General features: G+C 50.3%; 1 protein-coding gene across 32 annotated transcripts in view; it reads left to right on the forward strand.

Annotated features, from left to right (window-relative positions):
• LOC111945973 (uncharacterized) overlaps positions 1-22,407 on the forward strand; it is a 248,502-nt gene that overhangs the window by 185,413 nt on the left and 40,682 nt on the right. For 5 of the 32 annotated variants that reach the window (XM_086845399.1, XM_086845416.1, XM_086845408.1 and 2 more), the window contains exons 21-32: positions 7-84; positions 723-836; positions 1,157-1,228; positions 1,311-1,388; positions 1,476-1,577; positions 2,031-2,138; positions 2,792-2,863; positions 3,238-3,309; positions 3,506-3,583; positions 4,252-4,365; positions 4,995-5,157; positions 5,689-6,126. The exons of 24 other annotated variants lie outside the window; for them this stretch is intronic. In XM_086845399.1, the coding sequence (XP_086701525.1) occupies positions 7-84; positions 723-836; positions 1,157-1,228; positions 1,311-1,388; positions 1,476-1,577; positions 2,031-2,138; positions 2,792-2,863; positions 3,238-3,309; positions 3,506-3,583; positions 4,252-4,365; positions 4,995-5,157; positions 5,689-5,854 (1,217 nt within the window). In that variant the 3' untranslated portion in view covers positions 5,855-6,126. Of the gene's footprint in view, positions 1-6; positions 85-722; positions 837-1,156; positions 1,229-1,310; positions 1,389-1,475; positions 1,578-2,030; positions 2,139-2,791; positions 2,864-3,237; positions 3,310-3,505; positions 3,584-4,251; positions 4,366-4,994; positions 5,158-5,688; positions 6,127-22,407 lie in introns of those variants that run through there. 3 more of the 32 variants (XM_086845410.1, XM_086845419.1, XM_086845415.1) reach the window with 2 other exon arrangements.

A 22,407-nucleotide genomic window follows, 5' to 3' on the forward strand; every position in this document is an offset into this window, starting at 1 on the left:
GTTTAGTTACAGGTGTGTCTGCAGGGAGCGCTTCCCCAGATCTTGAGGTGGCTACTGCACCCAAGCCTGGCTCCCATCGCAGGGGTAAGTGCTGTGTCCCTGCTGACCCCACAGGCTGGGGACTGGTTTTTTGCGATCCATTCCTGGGAAATAGAAATAATTTCTGTTAAGGTCCTCCAAAAAGAAAGATCCAAGATACTGGAACCAAAAAGTCTCTATCGTCAAATGATTTCCTGAGAACAACAGAGAAAGAAATGCAGGGAGCACAGGGTGGGTCAGTGTCCCTCATCCTTCTCCTGAGTCTCAGCACCCGGGGGCTTTCTCTGCACATCTGGACACGCCGTGCCCAGCACAGCAGGAAGGGATCCATGGCAGCCTCACTGCCCTGCTGCTGCTTTCACAGCCTGCAGGGCTGTTCCCCAGCCTGGCCTGGCTGCAGCTTCTCCCCAGCCTCTGCAGGAAGGCATTTGGCATCAGCTGACAGGGAGCCCAAACTGCAGCATGGGCCATGCACACCCTGAGATCCCCTGCAATTTCCTGATCTTGGGGCAAATCAGGAGGGGCAGCTGTTTGCAGGAGGGAGTGCTTTGGCCCAGCCCCAACAGCCTGGACAATTTCCTGATCTTTACCTGTGATTTTGACATGCATTACCTCTTGAAGATGCTACCTCCCCAATGGAGAATATTTCCATCTGATCCAGCTGTCCTTCTTCCTTCCTCAAGTGATGGACCAACAGGCAAAGCACAAGGAGGCACTTCCCAGAGCAAGCAGTGGTTCATTGGCAGCCTCTGCCGCAGGAAAGAAGACGATGCCAGGGACAGGCCCAGACACAGGAGGTAATTGCTGTGCTGGGCTCAGCCCTCGGCGGGGCTGTGTGCCAGCAGCTCTCCCCCCAGGGCCAGCCCATGTACGGCCCAGCATCAGCCGAAGCTGGAGGTGCCTCTGCTCCAAGGCCTCTGGAGCTCATTCCCAGTCCCTGGGAAAAGGGACCCATGCACCAACATCACTCCCTCTGCAGCTGCTCCCAGAGCTGGCCCTGAGTGCCCAGAGGCCCAAGGCACAGGAGCAGCCCCGAATGGGAGCCCTGCTGAGAGCCCAGGGCCACAGCCAGCCCTGGCACACAATGGGAATGATTCTTATCTTGGTTTACTTCTAGATTCAGATGCTGGCAAGGCTCCTCCATTAGCCTGGTGGTATGAAGTTTTGAAGCCCTCTGGGCCACCTACAGGTGCGTTCTCACTGTCCCACCAAGGAATATTCATTGACAACATGGCAGGGACCAGCTGACAGAAGCTTCTGTGGCTGTTTAGTTACAGGTGTGTCTGAAGAAAGGATTTCTCCAGCCCCTGGGCTGGATGCTGCACACAAGCCTGGCTCCCATCCCAGCGGTGAGTAGGGTGTCCTTGCTGACCCCACAGCCTGAGCACTGCTTTTCTGGGATCCATTCCTGGGAGGTTGAAATATTTCTTGTTAAGTTCCTCCAACAGAAAAGACCAAATACACCCCAGACAAGAAATTCCAGGAGCGATTTGAAGTCATGTGGAAAATGCTGAAGGAAATGCTTCAGGGAGGACAAGGTGGATCCATGTCCCTCAGCTTTCTCCTGAGTCTCAGCAGCCGGGGGCTTTCTCTGCACATCTCATCACGGCATGCCCGGCACAGCAGGAAGGGATCCATGGCAGCCTCACTGCCCTGCTGCTGCTTTCATGGCCTGCAGGGCTGTTCCCCAGCCTGGCCTGGCTGCAGCTTCTCCCCAGCCTCTGCAGGAAGGCATTTGGCACTGGCTGACAGGGAGCCCCAAGTACACCACAGGCCATGCACACCCTGAGTATCCCCTGCAATTTCCTGATCTTGGGGCAGACCAGGAGGGGCAGCTGTTTGCAGGAGGGAGTGCTTTGGCCCAGCCCCAAGAGCTTGGACATTTTCCTGATCCTTAACCATGCCTTTGACAAGCATTGCCTTCTGAAGATGCCACCTCCCCAATGGGGAATGTTTCCATCTGATCCAGCTCTGCCTCTTCCTTTCTGCAGAAGTGGAAGAAGAGGCTGTGCTGAAGGCAGTGTTTCCCGGAGGAAGCAGTGGTTCACTGGCAGCCTCTGCTGCAGGAAGGGAGGCCATGCCAGGCACAGTCCCAGGAGGTAATTGCTGTGCCTCTGGGCCTGAGCCCTGCTGAGGCTTCAGCTGCCATCTCTGCTGCTTGGCAGTGCAGGCACAGCCTGGACAAGACCGGCACAGCCCAGAGGAATTATCCCCAGCAGGCTCAGGACACTCGGCTACTGAGCAGTCCTGTTGGATTCCCTGCATGGGAGACACGTCCCAAAACCCAGCAGTGGCTGCAAAAGGGTGCCCATGGTGGGGAAAGGGCAGAGGGGGAGGTCAAGGCTCCACTGCATCCTGAGAGGGCCTGGCTCCATCCCCTTGGCCTGTAGGAGCTGTCCCAGCAGAGGGAGGGCAGGAGGGATGGAGCTGGGAAGGGATATTTGTGGCACTGCCTGCTGCTGTTTCCCCCAGGGCTTTAGGGAGGGTTTTCTCTTTGGGAGGGGAGAGAGCTCCCAGGAGACCCTGGCTGCCCCACTTTCCTCTCCAGGGATGCTGCACAGGGCATGGAAAGAGTGTGGAGAGTGACCAGGAGCCAGCCCAGAGCCACCCAGGCCCCTCTGCACATTTGGCCCTGTCCATTGACACATGGCTCTCATGGTCTTACCCAAACCCCTTGCAGTGCCCAGTCCCCTAAGGCAGAAGGGGATCCCAGAATGGACTGAAAAGGGTTCTCATGTGTGCTCCATTGTAGATTGGGATCGTGATATGGATTATGTGGAAGCCCTGGTGGAAAATGCCTTGAAATTCTTGGAGGATGTTGGAGGCAAGTTCTCAATTCCCCTTTTTACTTACAGAATAATCAATGTCAAGGTGGCAAGAGCTCAGCCACGTGCCATTTCCCTTAACATAATCTCAGGGGGGATGAATTCTGGAAATCTTGCCCCACTGCCTCCTGCAACCTTGAGTGATCCCACAGCATCGCTGTCAGTGGGAGGAAGGAGCATTTAGCTGTCAATCTCCTTCCCATGTGCAATACCAGTGTCTCCTTCCGTGTGCTCTGTGCAGCCACGGAGAGGAGCAGAGAGGGAAGGGGCCAGGCCCAGGGCTGAGCCGTGCGGGGCTCCTTTGCTGGCCCCAGGGACCCTGAGAATCTCCTACAGAGCCACAGCAGCTGTTCTGTCCTGCCTTTCTTTGCAGCCAAGCCTCTTGGTGCAGGTGATGCAGCTCCTCAACCCACATCCAGGACTGAGCCTCAGGGAGGTGGTGAGGGTAGGTCAAGGCCTTTCCCCCAGGGAGAGCGGCCAGCTCAGAGCCCAGAGCTCAGCCAGGGCGGCATCGCTGCGGGTGCCAGGACAGAGCCGTGCATGTGTGTGCCCTTGGCCTGTGTGATCCCCTCACTTCTCCTGCAGCTCAGTGCTGCCTGTGCAGATCAGCAGAGATGAGAGAAGCTTCTGTGGCTGTTTAGTTACAGGTGTGTCTGCAGGGAGCGCTTTGCCAGCTCCTGGGATGCTTACTGCAGACAAGCCCGGCCCCCATCGCAGGGGTAAGTGGTGTGTCCCTGCTGACCCCACAGGCTGGGGACTGGTTTTTTTGGGATCCATTCCTGGGAAATGGAAATATTTTCTGTTAAAAAGAAAGATCCGATATGTTAAAAAGAAAGATCCTCCAAAAAGAAAGATCCAAGATACTGGAACCAAAAAGTCTCTATCGTCAAATGATTTCCTGAGAACAACAGAGAAAGAAATGCAGGGAGCACAGGGTGGGTCCGTGTCCCTCAGCTTTCTCCTGAGACTCAGCAGCCAGTGGCTTTCTCTGCACATCTAGACACGCCGTGCCCAGCACAGCAGGAAGGGATCCATGGCAGCCTCACTGCCCTGCTGCTGCTTTCATGGCCTGCAGGGCTGCTCCCCAGCCTGGCCTGGCTGCAGCTTCTCCCCAGCCTCCGCAGGAAGGCATTTGGCATCAGCTGACAGGGAGCCCAAACTGCAGCATGGGCCATGCACACCCTGAGATCCCCTGCAATTTCCTGATCTTGGGGCAAATCAGGAGGGGCAGCTGTTTGCAGGAGGGAGTGCTTTGGCCCAGCCCCAACAGCCTGGACAATTTCCTGATCTTTACCTGTGATTTTGACATGCATTACCTCTTGAAGATGCTACCTCCCCAATGGAGAATATTTCCATCTGATCCAGCTGTCCTTCTTCCTTCCTCAAGTGATGGACCAACAGGCAAAGCACAAGGAGGCACTTCCCAGAGCAAGCAGTGGTTCATTGGCAGCCTCTGCCGCAGGAAAGAAGACGATGCCAGGGACAGGCCCAGACACAGGAGGTAATTGCTGTGCTGGGCTCAGCCCTCAGTGGGGCTGTGTGCCAGCAGCTCTCCCCCCAGGGCCGGCCCTTGTACGGCCCAGCAGCAGCCAAAGCTGGAGGTGCCTCAGCTCCAAGGCCTCTGGAGCTCATTCCCAGCCCTTGGGAAAAGGGACTTGAGGAACAGCATCACTGCCTCTGCAGCTGCTCCCAGAGCTGGCCCTGAGTGCCCAGAGGCCCAAGACACAGGAGCAGCCCCGAGTGGGAGCCCTGCTGAGAGCCCAGGGCCACAGCCAGCCCTGGCTCCCAACTGGGCAGGGCCTGCACTGGCTCCTGACAGGGCCTGGCTCTGTCCCCTTGGGCTGGGGGAGCTGTCACAGAGCAGGGAGGGTCAGGGGTGCCTCTGGCTGCTCAGGGATGGCTTTGGCCTGAGTCCCTGGAAGGAGCCACTGCCCAAGCAGCTGTGCTGTCCATGGGCTCTGCTCCCGGCCTTCTGGGCTCTGTTGGGTGGCACAGCCTGTGCCAAGGGGCAGCAAGGTGCCTGCAGGCCCCAGCCCTGGGGGAAACAGAGAATGTACGGGACATACCCAGCATGCTGCCAGCTCAGCAGTGCAGCACAGCACGGACTCACACTGCCCATTGCTTCCGTAGATGCAGCCAGCACAACACAAGTTCCTGATTCCCAGAAGGTCATTGAAAGGGCTTTCTGTCAGGGAATGTTCTGCTGGATAGAGCTAATAGCAGGCGTACTTTGTTTGGAGATTATCTTCATGTTGTGCTGCTTTGGAATCTGGTATGCCTGCAAGAGAAAACGGTGAGTGTTTTGTTCATCTTTCCCTCCAACAACTTCTTTAGAAAGCCTATTGTAGACAAGAAACATTTCCAGGGAGGCTGCTGTGGACTTGTGAGGAGTCAGTGGTTTCCCAAATAACTCTGCTGGGAGTTCTGCTGCTCCCTGGGGCTTTCATTGGCCTCCGAACTGCTGGGCCTTGTCCTGAGGAGCCCACTTGTGCTGCAGCCAATGCTGGCTCCCACAGGGGCTGCCTGGCCAAGAGCAGCCCCAGGAGCGGCAGGCAGAGGCAAAGCAAGGTGGGCAGGAGGAAGAGCAGTAACGAGATTTGCCTTGAAAGGCAGAGGCGCTCTGGGGCCTGCTCCTGGCCAGGGACCCTGCCCAGAGCCATCCCCTGCTCGCTGGGGCCTTGAGGGGCAGCTCTCCAGCTGGGCCAAGCTGTGCCAGCAGCTGCAGCCGTGCTGGGGAGCCTTGGCCGCTCTGGGCCCTGCTGTGCAGGAGGGTCTCCGTGTGCCAGTGGCAGCTGGTGGCCTCAGCCAGCTCTTCTCTCCACAGGAGCACTTCTGGACAGGAGCATTTGAAGGACAGTGGCTGCACTAAACATCCAGACAGCTTTAGCATCTCATCTGGCAGATATAAGGGCCTGAGCAGCTGTCTGAAGAACCCTGTGAAGAGGATCCCGGGACTGCTCTCATTGAAGAAACATCCTATACTCCTGTAGATACCACTGCCCCCTCTTTTCCCCATAGATATCCCTAAGCTGCTTTCACTCCCTTTTTTGATCTCCCTCTGCCCCAGCCTAGCCCATTCCTTAGTTCTTGTAGAGACCCCAAGACCAGCCCAGTACCCTCCAGCCCCAGCTGGGACCAACATGGCCCTTCCTCTGTCCCTGAGCCCCCTGGCCCTGCCCTCTAAACCACACTGAAGGTGAGCCCATCTGCCAGTGTAGGTGATGGCCCCTTCTTCTCTTCAAATAAATAGTTTTAGCTGTTAGCCCAGTGTCCGGCTGGTAGCACCACTAAAGCCCACACAGCACCAGCCCTGGCTGAGCTCCATGTCCAGGAGCTGCCGGGGCTGACCACAGTGTGGGCAGGCAGGAGCCAGGCAGGGGCTGCTGTGACCAGTGGCTGGGCCCTAAGGGCTGGGGAAGCCATGCTGAGCATCCCTGGGCTGAGGGCACATTTCCTTCCGTGGCATCACCTGGGCCTGCACCTCCTCCACTGGAGTGCCCAGGAAAAGAGGGAACCATCAAGACCATCTCTAGGGACACAGCCTGACCAGCAATGTCAGCAGGGAAAACAAAGTCTCTCCCCAGTTAACACACACTTGGTAGGACCTAACTGGTGGGCCATCACCAATCCTGCAGGGTGCTGCACAGGCTCTGCTGCTCTGGGCAAGGGCCAGAAGGGAAGGGAAGGGCCAGGTAGCTGTGTTCCCCAATGGGGCTGACAAACAGCACTGGAGGCACAAGAACCCAGCTGCAACTACACTTGATTTCCAGGTCAAAACACTCGGTGTAGCTGGGCTGGGCTTCCCTGTAAGGCACGTGCGGGCTTTGAAGTCCCCCATGGGGTGCAGGGGAGGCTGGGGTCCCTTGTGTGACACACAGGGATACTTCAGGTTCCCTCCGAGGTATGGAGGGCACTGGGGTTCCCTGTAAGTCATGCAAGGGATTTGGAATCCTATGTGAGGCATGCAGGGGGTTTGGGATCTTTCCCAAGTTGTGCAGGATGATGGGGTCTCTCCTGAGGTACATGAGGGGGGTTTGCATTCTTATTTGAGATGTGGAGAGGGCTGTGGGCTCCCATCAGCCTGCTGGTGCTTTGTGTCCCTCCTGCTGCACACAGTGGGGCTGGAGTCTCTTCTGAGGCACTCAGGGGACGGGGTCCCTCCCGGGGTCCCTCCTGGGGCAGGTCCGGCTCGGAGCTGCCACGGCCCAGGGGCACCCAGGGGCAGCCGCCGTGCCGGGATGGCGGTGCCGAGGGGCCGAGGTGGTTGCTGCACGGGCACAGCTCAGGCGGTGCTGAGCACCCCGAGACGAGGGGCCATGGCCTGCACTGCCTCCATCCGTGCTGGGAACACAGACAGCCCAGCCGGCAGAGCGGCGGCACCGGGCCCCAGCCAGCGCTGTGGGGAACAGAACCGATGCCAGAGGAGCCGTGGGGCCTGCCCGGCTCTCCGGGCCTGTGGGCAGCCCGGGCGGGAGCGGCTCGCTCTGTGCCGCGCTCTCCCCACAGAACGGGACTCCGAGTGAGCACCTTGGGAATGCTGAGGGCGATTCGGGGCCGCAACTGAACTTGCCAGGGAGAGAAACAATTCATAGGAGACTTCTTTAGGCCTTTCTAAAGATGAACTGAGAAACAACTTCAAATCCCAGGCTAAATAGTGTGTTCTAATATGTGCTGATTTTTTGAAAACGATTTGTTTGCAACTCCCTGTCAGGCCCGTGGTGCTGTCCCAGCCAGCACCAACACCCAGGAGCTCTGCTGTGTGCAGCACGGCTGGGACAAGGGAAACGAGTTCACATCCCTACAGATGCCCTCTCTGCCTTCAGAGTTAACACACAATAGCAATATTCCAGCAAGAGCAGGTATTTTTACACCCTAAGGACGGTGTGCTCTTGTGGTCCTCATGGTGGATCAGAGAGGAAAGCCAAATTTGATGGACTAAACTTGACTGTAGGAGAGGGATAGCCCAGCAGAGGGCCTGGGGACACAGTGACTGGCACACAGCAGGAAGACCCCAGACTATCACAATTCAGCTGGGAGGGTATAAAAGCCCAGGGGTTCTTGGTTCAGGGTCCCCCAGAGGCACCAGCTCAAGCTGCCACTCTTGCACCATGATAACATTGTTTGAAGGATCCAGTGGTCTGACAGTCTGCTATGGAGTACTTTCTACATTTCCCATCTTTTGGTCACTTGGGAGCTTTTGATTTTGCTTTGCACCCAAGATAAATAAACCCCCAAAAGTGCACAAATAACTCCTTTACCATTTCCTCCTTTTATTTTCAGCTGATTTTTATATTGTTCTATTTGCTCTGCTACCTTGTCCTCATCTTTCTAAAATTCATGGGCCTAGTCAGGTCTAGCCTGGGATGGTGCACACATTTTGTTTAGTTCTCTAGTAACTTATCCCCAGCAATCGTGCTGACCACACCCATTTAAAATATTGCAAAAACCTAACCCTGGGCTGCAGTATGTGAATCACACTCCAGTGTGTGAGATGGCAGAGCATCAGGGCAGGCACTGAAGAAGAGGGCATTCCGTAAAATAGATTTGTTTAACCTGACTGCTAATGCTAACACAGAACTGCCTGTCATGCTGCCTTGCCTCTTTGCTAAGCTGGATTTGTGTTTGTGATTCACATGTGATACTTTCCTTTCAAATGTGCCTATTTTAGGGTGATTCTGAGGATGATTTAGAATGATTTAGCAGGAGTCAGTAGACACTGGAATAAATCTTTAAGATCAGCAGGAATTAAATCCAGTGATTTCAATATAGTTCTTATTATTCCACTTAAAACCTCACTATCTGTATCGAATTTTTATTTATTTATTTATTTTACATAATTCTCTGATCACTTGGTAATTGAAAGGCCGAGGTTGGATTTGCATTGCTCCTCTGCCTTTATTATATACTACAGGAGCAGCTGTAAACATATCTTCATCTTCTCCAGGGCTGGTATGCCCTGGGTTTCCCCACCCACACCCACCCTTGCCGGGCTCTGGGGGCCCCGTTCTCTCACTGGGCCTGTGGAGGGGCTCAGCTGCTCCCCCGCAGGAGCTGGCCAAGGGCCCGGTGCCCCGCCCCAGGGAGCAGGGCCAGGACACCCTTCCCTCTGCCCCTCAAGGGGTGTAACTCTCTCTCTCACCACCACTCTCCACATGGAGACAGGGGGTGGAGGCATGGGGAGCAGGATTGTAACATCGAGAGGCAGGCTTGTAGGGTGCTGCCAGGCAGGGCAGGGCTATGGTGCAGGGAGGAGGAATGTCAGAGGGAAGAAAGGGATTGTGGTAAGAGTTGTGAGCAGGAACCCGTGCATGGAAGGGATTGTGGGTAGGGGAAAGGGGATACAGTGGAGGATTCACCATGTGGCCAGGTAACACATGGCCAGTGCCATCTTGGGCTCTCAGCCCCGTGGGGGTAGAGCAGTTCATTTTCTTTAATGCTTGGAAAAGAAGGATATAGAGACCTGATGGTTTGCACAAAACCATCAGAACTGGGTGGCTGGAGGAGACACAGGGGACCAGGACTGGCATTGTTAAGCTGCAATTCGTGTTTTTCTTGAATTGTCCCAGGTACCTCTTTCAGCAGAGGAGCAGAGGTTTTGGGAGAAAGGTTAGGGGAATCTGGTAAAGACTGCAGTGCCTGTTTCTCTTTTATTTCTCTGTTAACCAATTCTTTTTGAATTAAAAGTAAAACCAGGAGAAATTTAAAAGGCAATTTGTCTCCCTTTTCTATTTTTAAAATTAATAAATTTCCAGTTTCATCCCAGGCAGTTACTGAATCTATTTGTAAGAATTCAATCTGTGCACTCTGATGAGACAACCATAATTCAAACTGTTTTAGCTTATTTTTTGAAATCTTTGTATTTGTGGTTTTTAAAAAATCCTGAATTTTTTGTGTATAACTCCTCTCCTGTGGAAAGCTGAGATCCCATTGTGATAATAAAGCAGCAATGCACACAATCTGTCCATTTTTTCTACCACAGAAAACAAACTGGCACCACAAGTGTTACAGTAACCTGTTGGACTCAGCAGCTAGCTTTAGCTGCTGGAGAGCTCACTTCCCCCACCTCTGGCTACACTGGCTCAGGGATACAGGGAGAATTCCTTCCCCTCCCCAGCTAGCTTCACACTGCTGGTCCCATAATCTGGGCTGCAGGGGCACCTTCCCCTCCCCCTGCTGGCTACATGCGGCCCGGGGCTGGAATCAGGGGCTGCAGAGATGATTCATCCCTTCCCCCAGATGGCTGCACTCGGCCGGGGCTACAGGGGGACTTCTCTTCCCCCCCGGCTCTGCACGTGGCCGATCCTTTGTTTGCCGGCCGTCCTGGCACAGCCACCACATGAAAAGGGATATCCCAGCCACCATGCAGCCCCCAGGGCCCCCGCCGCTCGGATTCAGGGCTTCAGGGTGGTCGTTCCACTCCCAACCTCCATGGAGGGATGCCTCACCAACACGCAGCTCGTCACAGCCTCAGCCCGGGGGAATCTCGCAGCACCCCCGCCCGGCCCAGTGTCGGAGTTTTCTTGCCCTCTTCTGTTGTTTCTGGCAGTGGAAAAAGTACCTGTTGTCCTGGAACCGGTCCCACTGGTGCTCAAAGGATTATGAATTCATCTTGAATGCTTTTTGGCTGTATTTTAAACAACATTGGAAAGTTTTCAGGAGTGACTGCCCCTGGTTATTTTCAGCCTTTTAATGTGGGCTTTTTTGCAGCCCTGAAACACTGGGCGCCGCTCTGTTGTAATTATTCTGAGAACCCCTTCATTCTTGCCCCCCGTGGATACGTGCCTGCCCTTCACAGACCACGGGCAGGAAGGGGTCTCAAAATATATACAACATGGACCTAAGGTATCTTAGACACAGGAGGCTCAGACTTGCAAGACGTGGTCCCGGGTTTATTTTATGTGGATCGCCTGGGGGGCATGAAAGAGGCTGAGATGCCTCGGGTGCTATCTCTTAAACCAGGGGGAGGAGGTGGTTAAGGGATACAGGGGAGTTACAGCCAATGAGATAGGAAAAAAGAAAGAGAGGTTAGGTAGGGACTAACCTTACACAAAACCAAGGGTGAGTTCTTCCTTTGGAACATACCATAATTCTTTAAATGCACTACAACAGTGCAGGACGATGGTTTCTCTTGCTTTGTCATGCACTGGGGACAGCAATGAAGCAATGTACCACTGGCAGATACTGGGACTGTTTTTCATGCCTTGAGGCAAGGTTTGCCAATGGGAGTGCTTCACTGGGACTTCTCAATTGATGGAGGGAACTGAGAAGGCAAACTGTGGGGCATCAGCAGGGTCAAGGGGAATCTGGAAGAAACAGTCTTTTATATCAGTAACTGCCAAATTCCAGTTTTGGGGGAGAATCAACAGGGAGGGCATTCCTGGTTGAAGAGACCCCATGTCTTCAGTGACTTTGTTCATTTCTCTAAGGTCCTGGATGAGCCGCCACTTGTCCTTTCCTGGCTGCCTGATAACACAGACCAGGGAATTCCAAGGGCTGGTGGTTGGCACAATGTTGCCTATTGCTAACTGCTCTTGTACCAATTCATTCAATTTTTGTTTATTCAGCAGCCACTGATCTACCCATACTGGCTGTTCTGTTCTCCAGTTCAGCTTCTGGGCAGGGGCACTCATCAGCGGCCGCTATGAAAAATCCCAAGGGGATTTTGGGATTTCAAATTTCACTCCCCATTGGGACACAGCATCTCTTCCCCACAGGGGAACTTCATAGTCTAAAATGAATGGACATAAGCTGGCCAACATCCCATCCAGCCCTTCAATTTGGATGACACTCTTAGATTGTTTGGCTAATTGGGTACCCCCAGTGCCCTGTACTTTACCTATCACGGGTTGTAATTCCCAATGTGACAGCCATCTGGTGGTTGGGATGATTGTCACATCTGCCCCTGTGTCCAGCACTCCATCAAGGTGAAGGTAATCTTCACCTCACTGGAGTCCACACCCCATCCAAGGCTTGTCTTCTCCAATGACTTCTGCCCAGTAGACACCTGGTGAAGAATCGTCCACTGGCAGTTCATTTGGCATCGGAATCACCTGGGTGATGATTTGGCCCTATGGCATAAAGAAGGGTGGGTGGACACAACGCGCCATGAGAATGAGTGCCTCCGGCTCTGATGTTATGATTGCCGGAGAGATTTCCATCTCCTGGGGTGTGTGCTTGGTGTCCCTGATAACAACATACTTACAGTCCAGTCTGGCAAATAAATCCTTATCAAGTGGGTCAACTGACACAACCTGCCAGTCATCTGTATTAAAGAATCTATTTCGTGTCACGATTAGTTTAAAGGGAGCTTGTGGCTTCCAAACCTTCTCTGGGCCCCCATTCTGACCTGCTTCATTTTTGTCTACACGTGAAGCAGGCCCACACTTCCCATCTAGTTTTTTGGAAGCGGTTGTCCCTCTCCCCCCTGAGAACTTATTGGTTTATTTTGCAGAAGCTGCCTCTTTGGGCAAACCTTTGCTACGTGTCCCTCCTGCTCACAGTTAAAACACTGAAAAGGCTGTTGGTGTATTTTTGGAGTAGCAGCAGCAGCTGTTTTCTCCATTCTGTCTCCTTTTCCTCGAGCCTCTGGGATGATGGCTCTCTTTGTGCAGGCTTCGATGATCAAGTCAAGGGTCGGTGGTGGCTCAAAGGGCAGGCCCAGGATGATCTTCTTGCAGACATCATTAGCATTTGCTTGGGCTACTTCCATTATTATCTGTTCCTGTAGTTGCCGACTCTCAATCTGCCTCTCCACCTTGACTCGGAGCCTTTCAACAAAATCTATAAAAGCCTTAGAGGGAAACTGTTTAATATTCACATAACTTTGCTTAGGTTCTTTTGTGGGCATAAAGATAAAGACCTTCTCTGCAGCTCTCTTCACCTGTTCCAACACAGGCTGTGGTATTTTTTCAGCCTGCATTCCAGCTTGTGACCAATCCCCTTCACCGCACAAGTGATCCATTGAGATACTGTTGTTCTCTGCATCAATGGCACAGCCAGGACTTTGCAAGAGTTCAGGAAGGAGTTCCCGTAATAATCTCTTCCATGTTCTCACCCACAGATATTCTGTTTGGGTTAGAAGACATGCCAACAAATCTCTGATACCGTTGGGAACTAGTGTGTTTGAGAAAAAGGTGGCCTTTAAAATATTCACTTTTTCTCCCAAACTCCTTCTAAGCCTTGCAAAGCTCTTTTTTATGCTGATAATCAAAAAGCTGCCACTTAGGAGTGCCTCTTTTTCGGGTATAGGTAACAGGTGCAGTGAAGGGGATGGCCTGCTGTTCCAGGTTCTGTTTTTTGGGCTCATGGCTTCCCACTCCCATGCCATCATGGGAACTTGAAGCTGGAAGAGGATGAGAGCAGCCAGAGAAGGAGGAGGGAGCAGAGGTGGGACAGCAATTGGAATGGTAGTTGCTGTTTGTTGTAAGTAGCCTTTTTATTAAGCCTGGGAGGTCAATTAAAGCTGCTATCACTGAAGTGTTAGTTGATGTTAAGAGTTACTGTCATGGAGCTACTTTACCTTTAAGGGAGTTGGAGTTGCTGGGAAGTGCTTGGAGTCTTTTCTCCTGACCAATTATCGGTCATTGCTGGGAATTGACAGCAGTTTAGGCCATTGAAAAGTGGGATCAACTTGTGAACTCTACCTTAAAATGTAAAAGCAGAGGTCTCTGAGTTCTCTTTGTTTTTTCTGGCTGTGGAGGGTGGCGGAGCTCCAGGCCTCCCGTCCCTGCCCAGGCCATGCGGCCGGGCGGGGATGGGGTCGGGCCTGCCCCATCTCCCGGCCGGGAGATGGGGGGGCCCAGGGAAGGTTTTCCTCGGGCCCGGGCCGGGCCGAGCCGATCTCTGGCTCGGCTGCAGGTTTTGCTGTAACTACATTCACTAGAAACTGCCCAGTGAAGAAAGAGAGAGGCCCTGGACTTGCAGCGGGTTGGAACAGCGACCACACGCTCCAGAGCAGCCATGAGGAACTTTCCATCAGAGACGGCTCCAGCTCCTGTTCGGCAGAGATCTCCGAACCATCTACAAAAGCCTGGGCAAGATTTTAACTCTTTCATTACCCAGATGAGACTTGCGGATTAATCTTTTTATCCAGAGAGAGAGAGAGAGAAAGATCAACATGAAAAGAGACTTTATAAACTACCAGTGACAAGAAAGAAAAGAAGCTTCAGGAAAGGTAGAGAATTAAGAAGATGCTTTTGTTATAAATGCAACGGCAGATTAAAGATTAACAAAGATTAATTTATTATAAATTAATAAAGCAACAAACAGCGAGGTAAAAACCACAATAAATGGACAGCGCAGCGCTGGGTGGACAGGGTCTATACGCAAGGTATAGGTGTTCCCAAATCCACGTCTGAGGGTTCTCTGGCCTGGGTTTTTATAGGGATTTTATGTCCCCAGGCTAGAATTCCAACCAGTTTCCATTCACCAAATGTCCCTGATTGTCTGGTGAATGGATTTCCTGGCCTAGAACATTGAGTCAGTAAGTGTCCGGGCAGAGTCTCCTCAAATGCAAAGTGAGTCTGTATGTATTTTAACATATTTCATCACAGCAGGATCGAGAGATCCGGGCTAGCGCCGATGGATATCTCGGAGGAGTAGTCTCTTCTTTGTCTTTCTTGATTGAGTTTCTGTAGTATGGGTTTGGCGGGTGTGGTGTTCGATTCTGGCAACGACCATTTTCCTGAGGCTCGTCCCTTTTGTCTTGCTTGATGGTCTTCGGCCGAAATCGGCCGGGCGTTGCCTTTCTCTGGAGGTAGACTTTTAGGCTGGTTCTTTTGTTTCTATGATGGCCTGTGTCCTGTCCTTTCCTCCGAGTTGATGAGTCTGCTGAAACCTGTTATCTGGGGGGGGTTCTTTTGCAATTCGTGATTTTTGGAAAAGGAATTCTACCTCGACCGGGAGGAGAATTCCTTATTCCATACTTTCATTTAGTTATAACTATACATACTTTATTTAAACTTCTTATTCCGAATTTTTATTTACCCAATTCTTTATTACAGTCCCCCACCTAATAATTTGAACACATTAAAAATTCGTGTTTTCATACTTTTTCAGAGGAATATCAGGTTAAATAATGTCGTTTTCCTCTTGGTCTAACTCTTCTATATTTTCTGTGGACAACATATGTTTATTTTCAAATTCCCTCAATGCCTTAACTGCATTTCTATTCTCTTTTTCTTCTTCTAACTTCATGATTTTTGAAAGAAGGGTAGTGTTTCCTTGTGCCTTTTCTGGGTCTATTGGGAGAGAGGCAATCTGCATTCCTTGAACGACAGAATGTATCAGTCTGATCAGACAAGGAATTAGGCAGGGTAGGAAGATGACTCCGGCAATAGAACATCCTATAAAGAATACTAGCTTTTTCCACCATGCCCCTTGCCCAAAAATTTGATCCCACCAAGAGGCTTGTAAAATCGAATTCCACTTCTGGACGGGTACATGGGCTACTTTCTTTATTTCAGCAGCTAGACCCTTTATAGTTTCTCCGAAGTCATCTATTTCCATGCAACACTCTGACTCGTTATATCTGCCACACACTCCTCCCTCCTCAGCTAGCAAATACTCGAGAGCGAGTCTGTTTTGGTAGACAAAGGCTCTCATCTGGGAATGTTGTTTTGCTAGGAGTTCCAGGGCTTCTGAAGTGTGATTTGAAACAACTTCTACCACAGCCTGTAACCTAATGAGCCGATTGAGGAGGTAGATTGGGGTCCTGTATCCCCAACTGCCATCATTTGCCCATGTTGCCGGTCCATAATATTGTATGATTCTTTCGGCGGGCCATTCCTCCCCCTTCCACTGGTGGTTACCTCCGGCTATTGGTAGTTCCCGTTTCAATTCCCTCTTTTATCGGGCTAGGGTTTCAAAGAGGGGAGCACCTAAAGACCTGCTTTCATCTTTAGGTAATGTAAAGAAGAAAGGCCGAATTATTCCGAGTGTGCATGACCCTTTCCAATTTCTGGGCAATTCACTGTATGCTTTCTTTCCGCATATCCAGTAAATCCCATCCGGTGCCTTCCAATCTCTGTTAAGTTTTGCTGGGTCCTCCCAATATTCCCTCAGGCCGAGAAAGGCATGGAAGGGATTCGCCCCGTCCTGTTTGTTCCAACATAAACCAATTAGATCTATCCATTCGCAATTATTTTCCCGAGATTGGCTCCAATAGCCCTCGGGTGATTCCGGCTGCCAAATTTTTGTCTTTTTATCTGAATTTACCGAGAGAGTTTTTACACACGGGGTGTAACCAACTAGCTCGGTGAATTCCCTTCCTTCCCGACTGACACAAAAAGTTCCAATGATTCTTTTATCAATCACCCACCCCTCTGGTCGCCGGGTTGTTTTGGATAATTTTAATCCTGTCCACTTAAGTAATTGTTCTGGGGTTAATCCTTCTCCCTTCCATGGCCATCTTTCGGCTGATTTCAGGCCACCACATATCCAACAATTAGTCAATCCCAATTCGGTAGCTATTTCCTGCATCAGATCTATGAATAGATTCTGATTAGGGCTAGGTAGCTTCCAATTATCGTATTGTTTTTCTAATTGTTCGTATTGCTCACTGAGAGAGTTTAACCTCTCTTGTTCGAGTCTTTTTTTCTTATTTTCCATTTCCTGCCTTTTTAGTTCAAGAGTTAATTGTTTTATTTTATTTTCAGGGTCTGAACCATCCTCGTCTTTTGCGAAACAGATCACCTGATCAAACTGCAGACACACTCTATCATCGTCATTTTTCAGTAAATCCAAAACTATCGGTTCATTACTGAATGACACTTTCGTTTCATGTTCCAGGTTCTTCCCTTCCCAGTACAATTTCCCCCCCATGGCACAATATTTTAAGTTTGCTTTATTGTAACACAAGGGGTTGACTCTGTGATACGCAATGAACGTCGACTGTTTCTTTCCTCCAATCCAGACAGTTTTATTACACTGCCCGCAGACCGAGATTGGGGAAACCCCTCCTATATCTCTCTTATTTCGTAGATGGGTCGCTTGGACCTCTTTTTCCCCTGTGTTATGGGGTTGCCTTTTTCCAGTACCTATCCCCGGGATGGAGCACCAAATTTTCTTTTCCAGCTTACACAGGTCCATTTGGGTACCGTTTGCCCAACATTCTCTTGCGTGCAATTCCGGAGGGCAGGCGATCCATGGCTCGGTTCGCGAGGCAGTTTGGCACTGCTCACACTTCCCCAGGGAGGTCGTCCCCGGAGGCGCCTCGGGGCCCATTCTCTCAGTCCAGCACATGGCTAGGTTCAGGATCGTCAGGATTCCCCACAATCGCATCCCTCTGCCATTCCCTCTGCCCGTACAAGAACATACGGCGGGGATAACCATCTTCTCGGCAGCAAGGACTGTCTTCAGGGGCCCTTGACGTTCTGATGGCAAACCTCCTTTTAAAGGTTGCCCACCGAGATGCCTTGATCGTGCCGCTCCTGCACGGTACCTTTACGTTTCGGCGGCACTCGATTATTAGAGGTTCCGCTTTACAGTCCAAATGGCCTCGTAATCCTTTTTGAAAAAATCGGAACCACTCAGGAGAGTCGAGTTCCAAGATACCCACCCGGGTAGCAAGTGCTAGAAAAAGGTTGGTCTGTTCTAATTCCTCTTTGTAACACGCGGCACACAACCCTCTCGGTTTTTGCCCTCCCAAACAATGAGTCACCCACGTTTGTTTACAATATGCACACTTAAAATGTACAAAAGGAAAACAATAACATTCAAAATTGGTGCAACTTATCCTGTCTTCGTTGCTCATTTGTTGTTCCGCTGAAGCCTGATTTTCAATTCTCCCGGAGGGGTTGCAATTTTCCACTCGGGGGAGTCGCGAACCGAAACTTTCTTCACTCGGGAAGAGTGTGTCCAGCCCTTCTCAGCTGTGCGAACCGCGGTGTCTGTAGTCAGGAGGACGAGGAATGGCCCTTCCCAGTGAGGACTGAGGGGTTGCTCTTTCCACACTTTGATCAGTACCTTGTCCCCTGGTTGAATTTGGTGGATCGGAAATCCCAATGTGCTGCTTTGAGGAATCAATCCTCTTCTCCTTAACTCCTGTAAGTTTTTATTTATAGAAATGAGATAAGGTTGGAGTTGAACATCCTCTGTTTGAAGATGTTCAACCGGCATACCATGCTTGTACGGCATTCCATACAACATTTCAAAGGGGGACAGCCCTGTTTCTGAGTTCGGCATGGTTCTTATATTCAACAATGCCAAGGGGAGACATTTGACCCAGGACATTTTTGTTTCAATTGTCAATTTGGATATTTGTGATTTTAACGTCTGATTCATCCTTTCTACTTGCCCCGAGCTCTGAGGGTGCCAAGGAGTATGATATTGCCATCTGATCCCTAACGCATCAGACAACTGTTTGATAATTTTTGAGGTGAAATGTGTACCCTAGTCCGAATCAATATGGTCTATAATACCATATCTAGGAATTATTTCCTCCAGTAGAATTTTAGACACTGTTTGAGCCATGGCCTTAGCTCTGGGAAAAGCCTCTACCCAATGTGTCAATTTATCTACTATGACTAACAAATATTTATTTCTGCCAATTTTCGGTAATTCTGTGAAATCCACTTGGATTCTTTCAAATGGTCGGTATGAGATTGGCCGACCTCCCCAATTGGTTTGCCGAAAATTCGTTCTGTTTACCTTTTGGCATATCACACATCCCTGTACCTCTTGTTTTGCAAGCTCGAAGATTCCCTTACACCCGAAGAATTTTAAAAATTGTTCAGCTAATGCCCTGGTTCCCCAATGGGTTTGTGCATGTAGTCTTTTGAGTATTCCTTTCGCTATCCCCTTCGGGATCAATTCCCTCCCGTCGGGTAACCACCATTTACCCTCTTTGAAATGTCCCCCTACCTTTTTGAAGTCTTCCTGCTCCTTTTCTGAAGGAAGCACTGAAACCTCTGGGGGTTCCCTTGGGACTAGCTCAGAAATACTTACGGTCAACAATGCCGCTCTTTTCGCCTCTTTATCCGCTAAATTGTTTCCCCTTGTATGGAATTGTCGTCCGGTCTGGTGTCCTTTTACATGAACCACAGATATCTCCAGTGGCTCCCTGACCGCTTCTAAAATTTGTCTAATTATTTCCTCATGTACCAATCCTTTTCCTTTAGTGTTGATCAGACCCCTTTCTTCCCAAATTTTCCCGAAGGTATGCACTATCCCAAATGCATACCTTGAATCGGTATAGATGGTTCCCCTTTTTCCCTTCAAGCCTTTGAGGGCTTTTAGGAGAGCAAAGAGTTCACAAGCCTGTGCTGACCAATTTGCTTTTAGGGGACCCGATTCTACAGTCTGTCCTGTTATACCATTTATGATGGCATAACCCGATTTACGTTTTCCCTCTATCATTCTCGAGGAACCATCGATAAACCATTTTTCTCCTCCTTCCAATTCCTGATCCTCCAGATCGGGTCTTACTTTAGTCTGTAATTCTACTGCCTCAATACAATTGTGTAGTAGCTTTCCCGTTGGTTCCCCGTACAAAAATTGCGCAGGGTTTTGTGCAGAGGTTGTCCTTAATTCCAATCCTGGCGAACTGATTAACATGGCTTCATATTTCAGAAGCCTTGAATCGGTCAACCATTTCTCTGCTTTTTGTTGTAAGATATTTCTTACATCATGTGGAGTATAAACTATCAGGGGAGCTCCAAACGTTACCTTTTTGGCTTCCCCAACCAACAGTGCTACTGCCACAATTGCTTGCAGACACGTAGGCCAGCCCCGACTGACTGGATCTAGGATTTTGGACAAAAACCCTATAGGTTTCTTCTTTTCTGCCCATTCCTGGGTTAAAACTCCCTGTGCTGTTTGTCCACTTATGTCGACAAACAGTTGAAACTCTTTTCTGATGTCTGGTAATGTTAGAACTGGAGCAGTGACAAGGGCATTCTTTAGTTCTTGAAATTTAATTTCGTCTTGCCCTGTCCATTTTAATCGATCTGTATTTAGCCTTTCATACAGAAATTTCACCTTTTCACTGTATCCCTCAATCCACTGTCTGCAATATCCCATGAGCCCTAAAAATTGCCTAATTTGTCTCTTGGTTTGTGGGGCAGGAAGTTCAAGAATTCCCACCACCCTCTCGGGATCTAATTTCTTTTTCCCTTGTGATATCCAATGGCCAAGATATTTTACTTCGGGCTCGGTGAATTGCAACTTGGATTTAGACACTTTCAACCCCTTTTGTCCCAGAAAATTCAGCAGGGAGATGGTACATTTCTTCACCTGCTCTTCCGTGATCCCGGCGATTAGCAAATCGTCTACATATTGTAATAGTTTTGTCCCCTCCTCTGGAGTGAATTGAGTGAGCAGCTGCTCTAAGGCTTGTCCGAACAAGTTCGGAGATTCAACGAATCCTTGTGGAAGGACCGTCCACCGCAATTGCTGATTTCGATTGGTATCTGGGTCCTCCCACTGGAAAGCGAAAAAATTCCTACTCCCTTCATCCAGAGGACATGTCCAGAAAGCATCTTTTAAATCAATTACACTATACCATACATCCTCTGGTGAGAGTCTGTTTAGTAAAGTGTAAGGATTTGCTACTCCCAGAAACCTGGTTCGGGTTCTAGCATTTACAGCTCTCAAGTCCTGAACCAATCAGAAGTTCCCATCGGCTTTCTTTACTGCCAGGATGGGGGTGTTATGTGGGGACATGCAGGGCTCGAGCGTGCCTCCTTTAAGCAGCTCGTCAATTATTAATTTCAAACCCTTCCTCCCTTCGGCTGGGATGGGGTATTGTCGGATCCTTATCGGATTCTCTGGATTTTCAATTTCAATTTTGATGGGAGCAATATCTAATTTTCCCACTTCCCCCTTTGAGTGCCATACTCGGGGGTCAATTTCCTTTTCATCTTTTGAAGTTAAATGCAACACCTTCACTACTAATTCTGAATTTTTCACAATAATATTTATTCCTAAAGCTATGATCATATCTCTTCCCAATAGATTGTAGTCGGCTTCTTCTACAAGCAACAAATTTCCTAAACATATCTTATTCTCTGACTCGATTTCCACCTCCTTGATTACCGAGACTTTAAATGGATCTCCCTTTGCGCCAATTACAATTACTTTTTCTTTACTCGTTTCACACCCTATAGGCAACTTCTGCAGGGTGCTTCTCTCAGCCCCGGTATCAACCAGGAAACTCATTTCCTGGCGGTGGGGACCTACCTTCAATTTTATCAAGGGCTCTTTTGCTGTTACTGTCCCCATTTGAAAGAGCCCAAGACTTCCCTAATCTTCTTTAAATATTTGTTCATCTTTTATTCGTTTCCTGCAATCCTTTTTCATGTGTCCTACTTTCTTACAGTAGAAGCACTCAGGAAGATCTTTTCGAGGAGGAGTTACCTCCTTTTGAGATCCTTTTTGTTTTTTAGGTATCGGTTTACTCTGTTTCTGTTCGTGTTTTTGAACTTCTTTTACTGCAGCCACTAATATTTTGGCTTGAAGTTTCTGTTTTTCGTCTTCTCTCCTCATATAAACCTTCTGAGCTTCCCTTAGAAGCTCTTGGAGACTCTTCTCCTGCCATCCATCAATTTTCTCAAGTTTCTTCCTAATGGCCTCCCATGATTTAGCCACAAACTGCGTTTTAAGCAGGACCTCCCCCACCGGAGAACTGGGATCAGTCCCGGAGTAAATCTGCAGACTTCTCCGCAACCTTTCTACCCATTCGGTAGGGGATTCTTCCTTTCCTTGACATTCCCCAAATACTTTGCTAATGTTCTGTCCTCTGGGGACCGCCTCTCTTATTCCTTGCACGATGATATTCCTCAAATCCATCATGCTTCTTCTCCCTTCTTCGGTCTGGGCGCTCCAACTCGGGCTCACGCTCGGCCACTTTTGGTCACCGGGTGTTCCCTGCGGGTGCCGCCTTTCCCAATCCCTGATGCCCGCCTGTTTAATCATCTCTCTCTCCTCCTGGCTAAACAGGGATCTCAGGATGGCCATGAGATCTTCGTAGGTGTAAATACTACTTCCTAGAAAATCGTCTAATCTTTCAGCCACTCCAAATGGGTCATCTAGCAGTCGCCCCATTTCTTTTTTGAATGCTCGTACATCCCCTGAGTTAAGGGGCACGTTTACAAATCCAATTACTCCGGGGGCGGTTGGCACTTCCCTGAGAGGGAACATTCGATGCCCATTTTCTGTCTCTCCCCATTCTCCATTCCCTATTTTTGATTTCCACCGAGTCCTGCTTGCAGGAGGGGAACTGGAGTTTGCGGGAGGGTTTCCCCTCATTGCTGGCGGGATGTCTGCCGCAGCTAAGTGGCTCAGAGGGTTCCCTTCTGATACTTTCGGTGGTCCCAGCTGTGGTGGCCTGACCGGGATTTGTGGAGGGGGTAAGCCCCATCCTTGCGCCAACACCGACTCCAAAGAGGGTGTGGTGGCTGGGTTTTCTGCAGGTGGGGGGGTAGTGAGGGTTTCTGGCACTACTCCCGGTGGTTGAGGGGAGCGTGCTTCTGCTAGTTGCCCCATGGAACCCTCGGGTGCTGATGGTACTACTTGGTCCATCACCGGAGGCTCTACTGGCCCGCGG

Source organism: Cyanistes caeruleus, chromosome 11 (assembly GCF_971803275.1).
Source record: "Cyanistes caeruleus chromosome 11, bCyaCae1.hap1.1, whole genome shotgun sequence".
NCBI lineage: Eukaryota > Metazoa > Chordata > Aves > Passeriformes > Paridae > Cyanistes > Cyanistes caeruleus.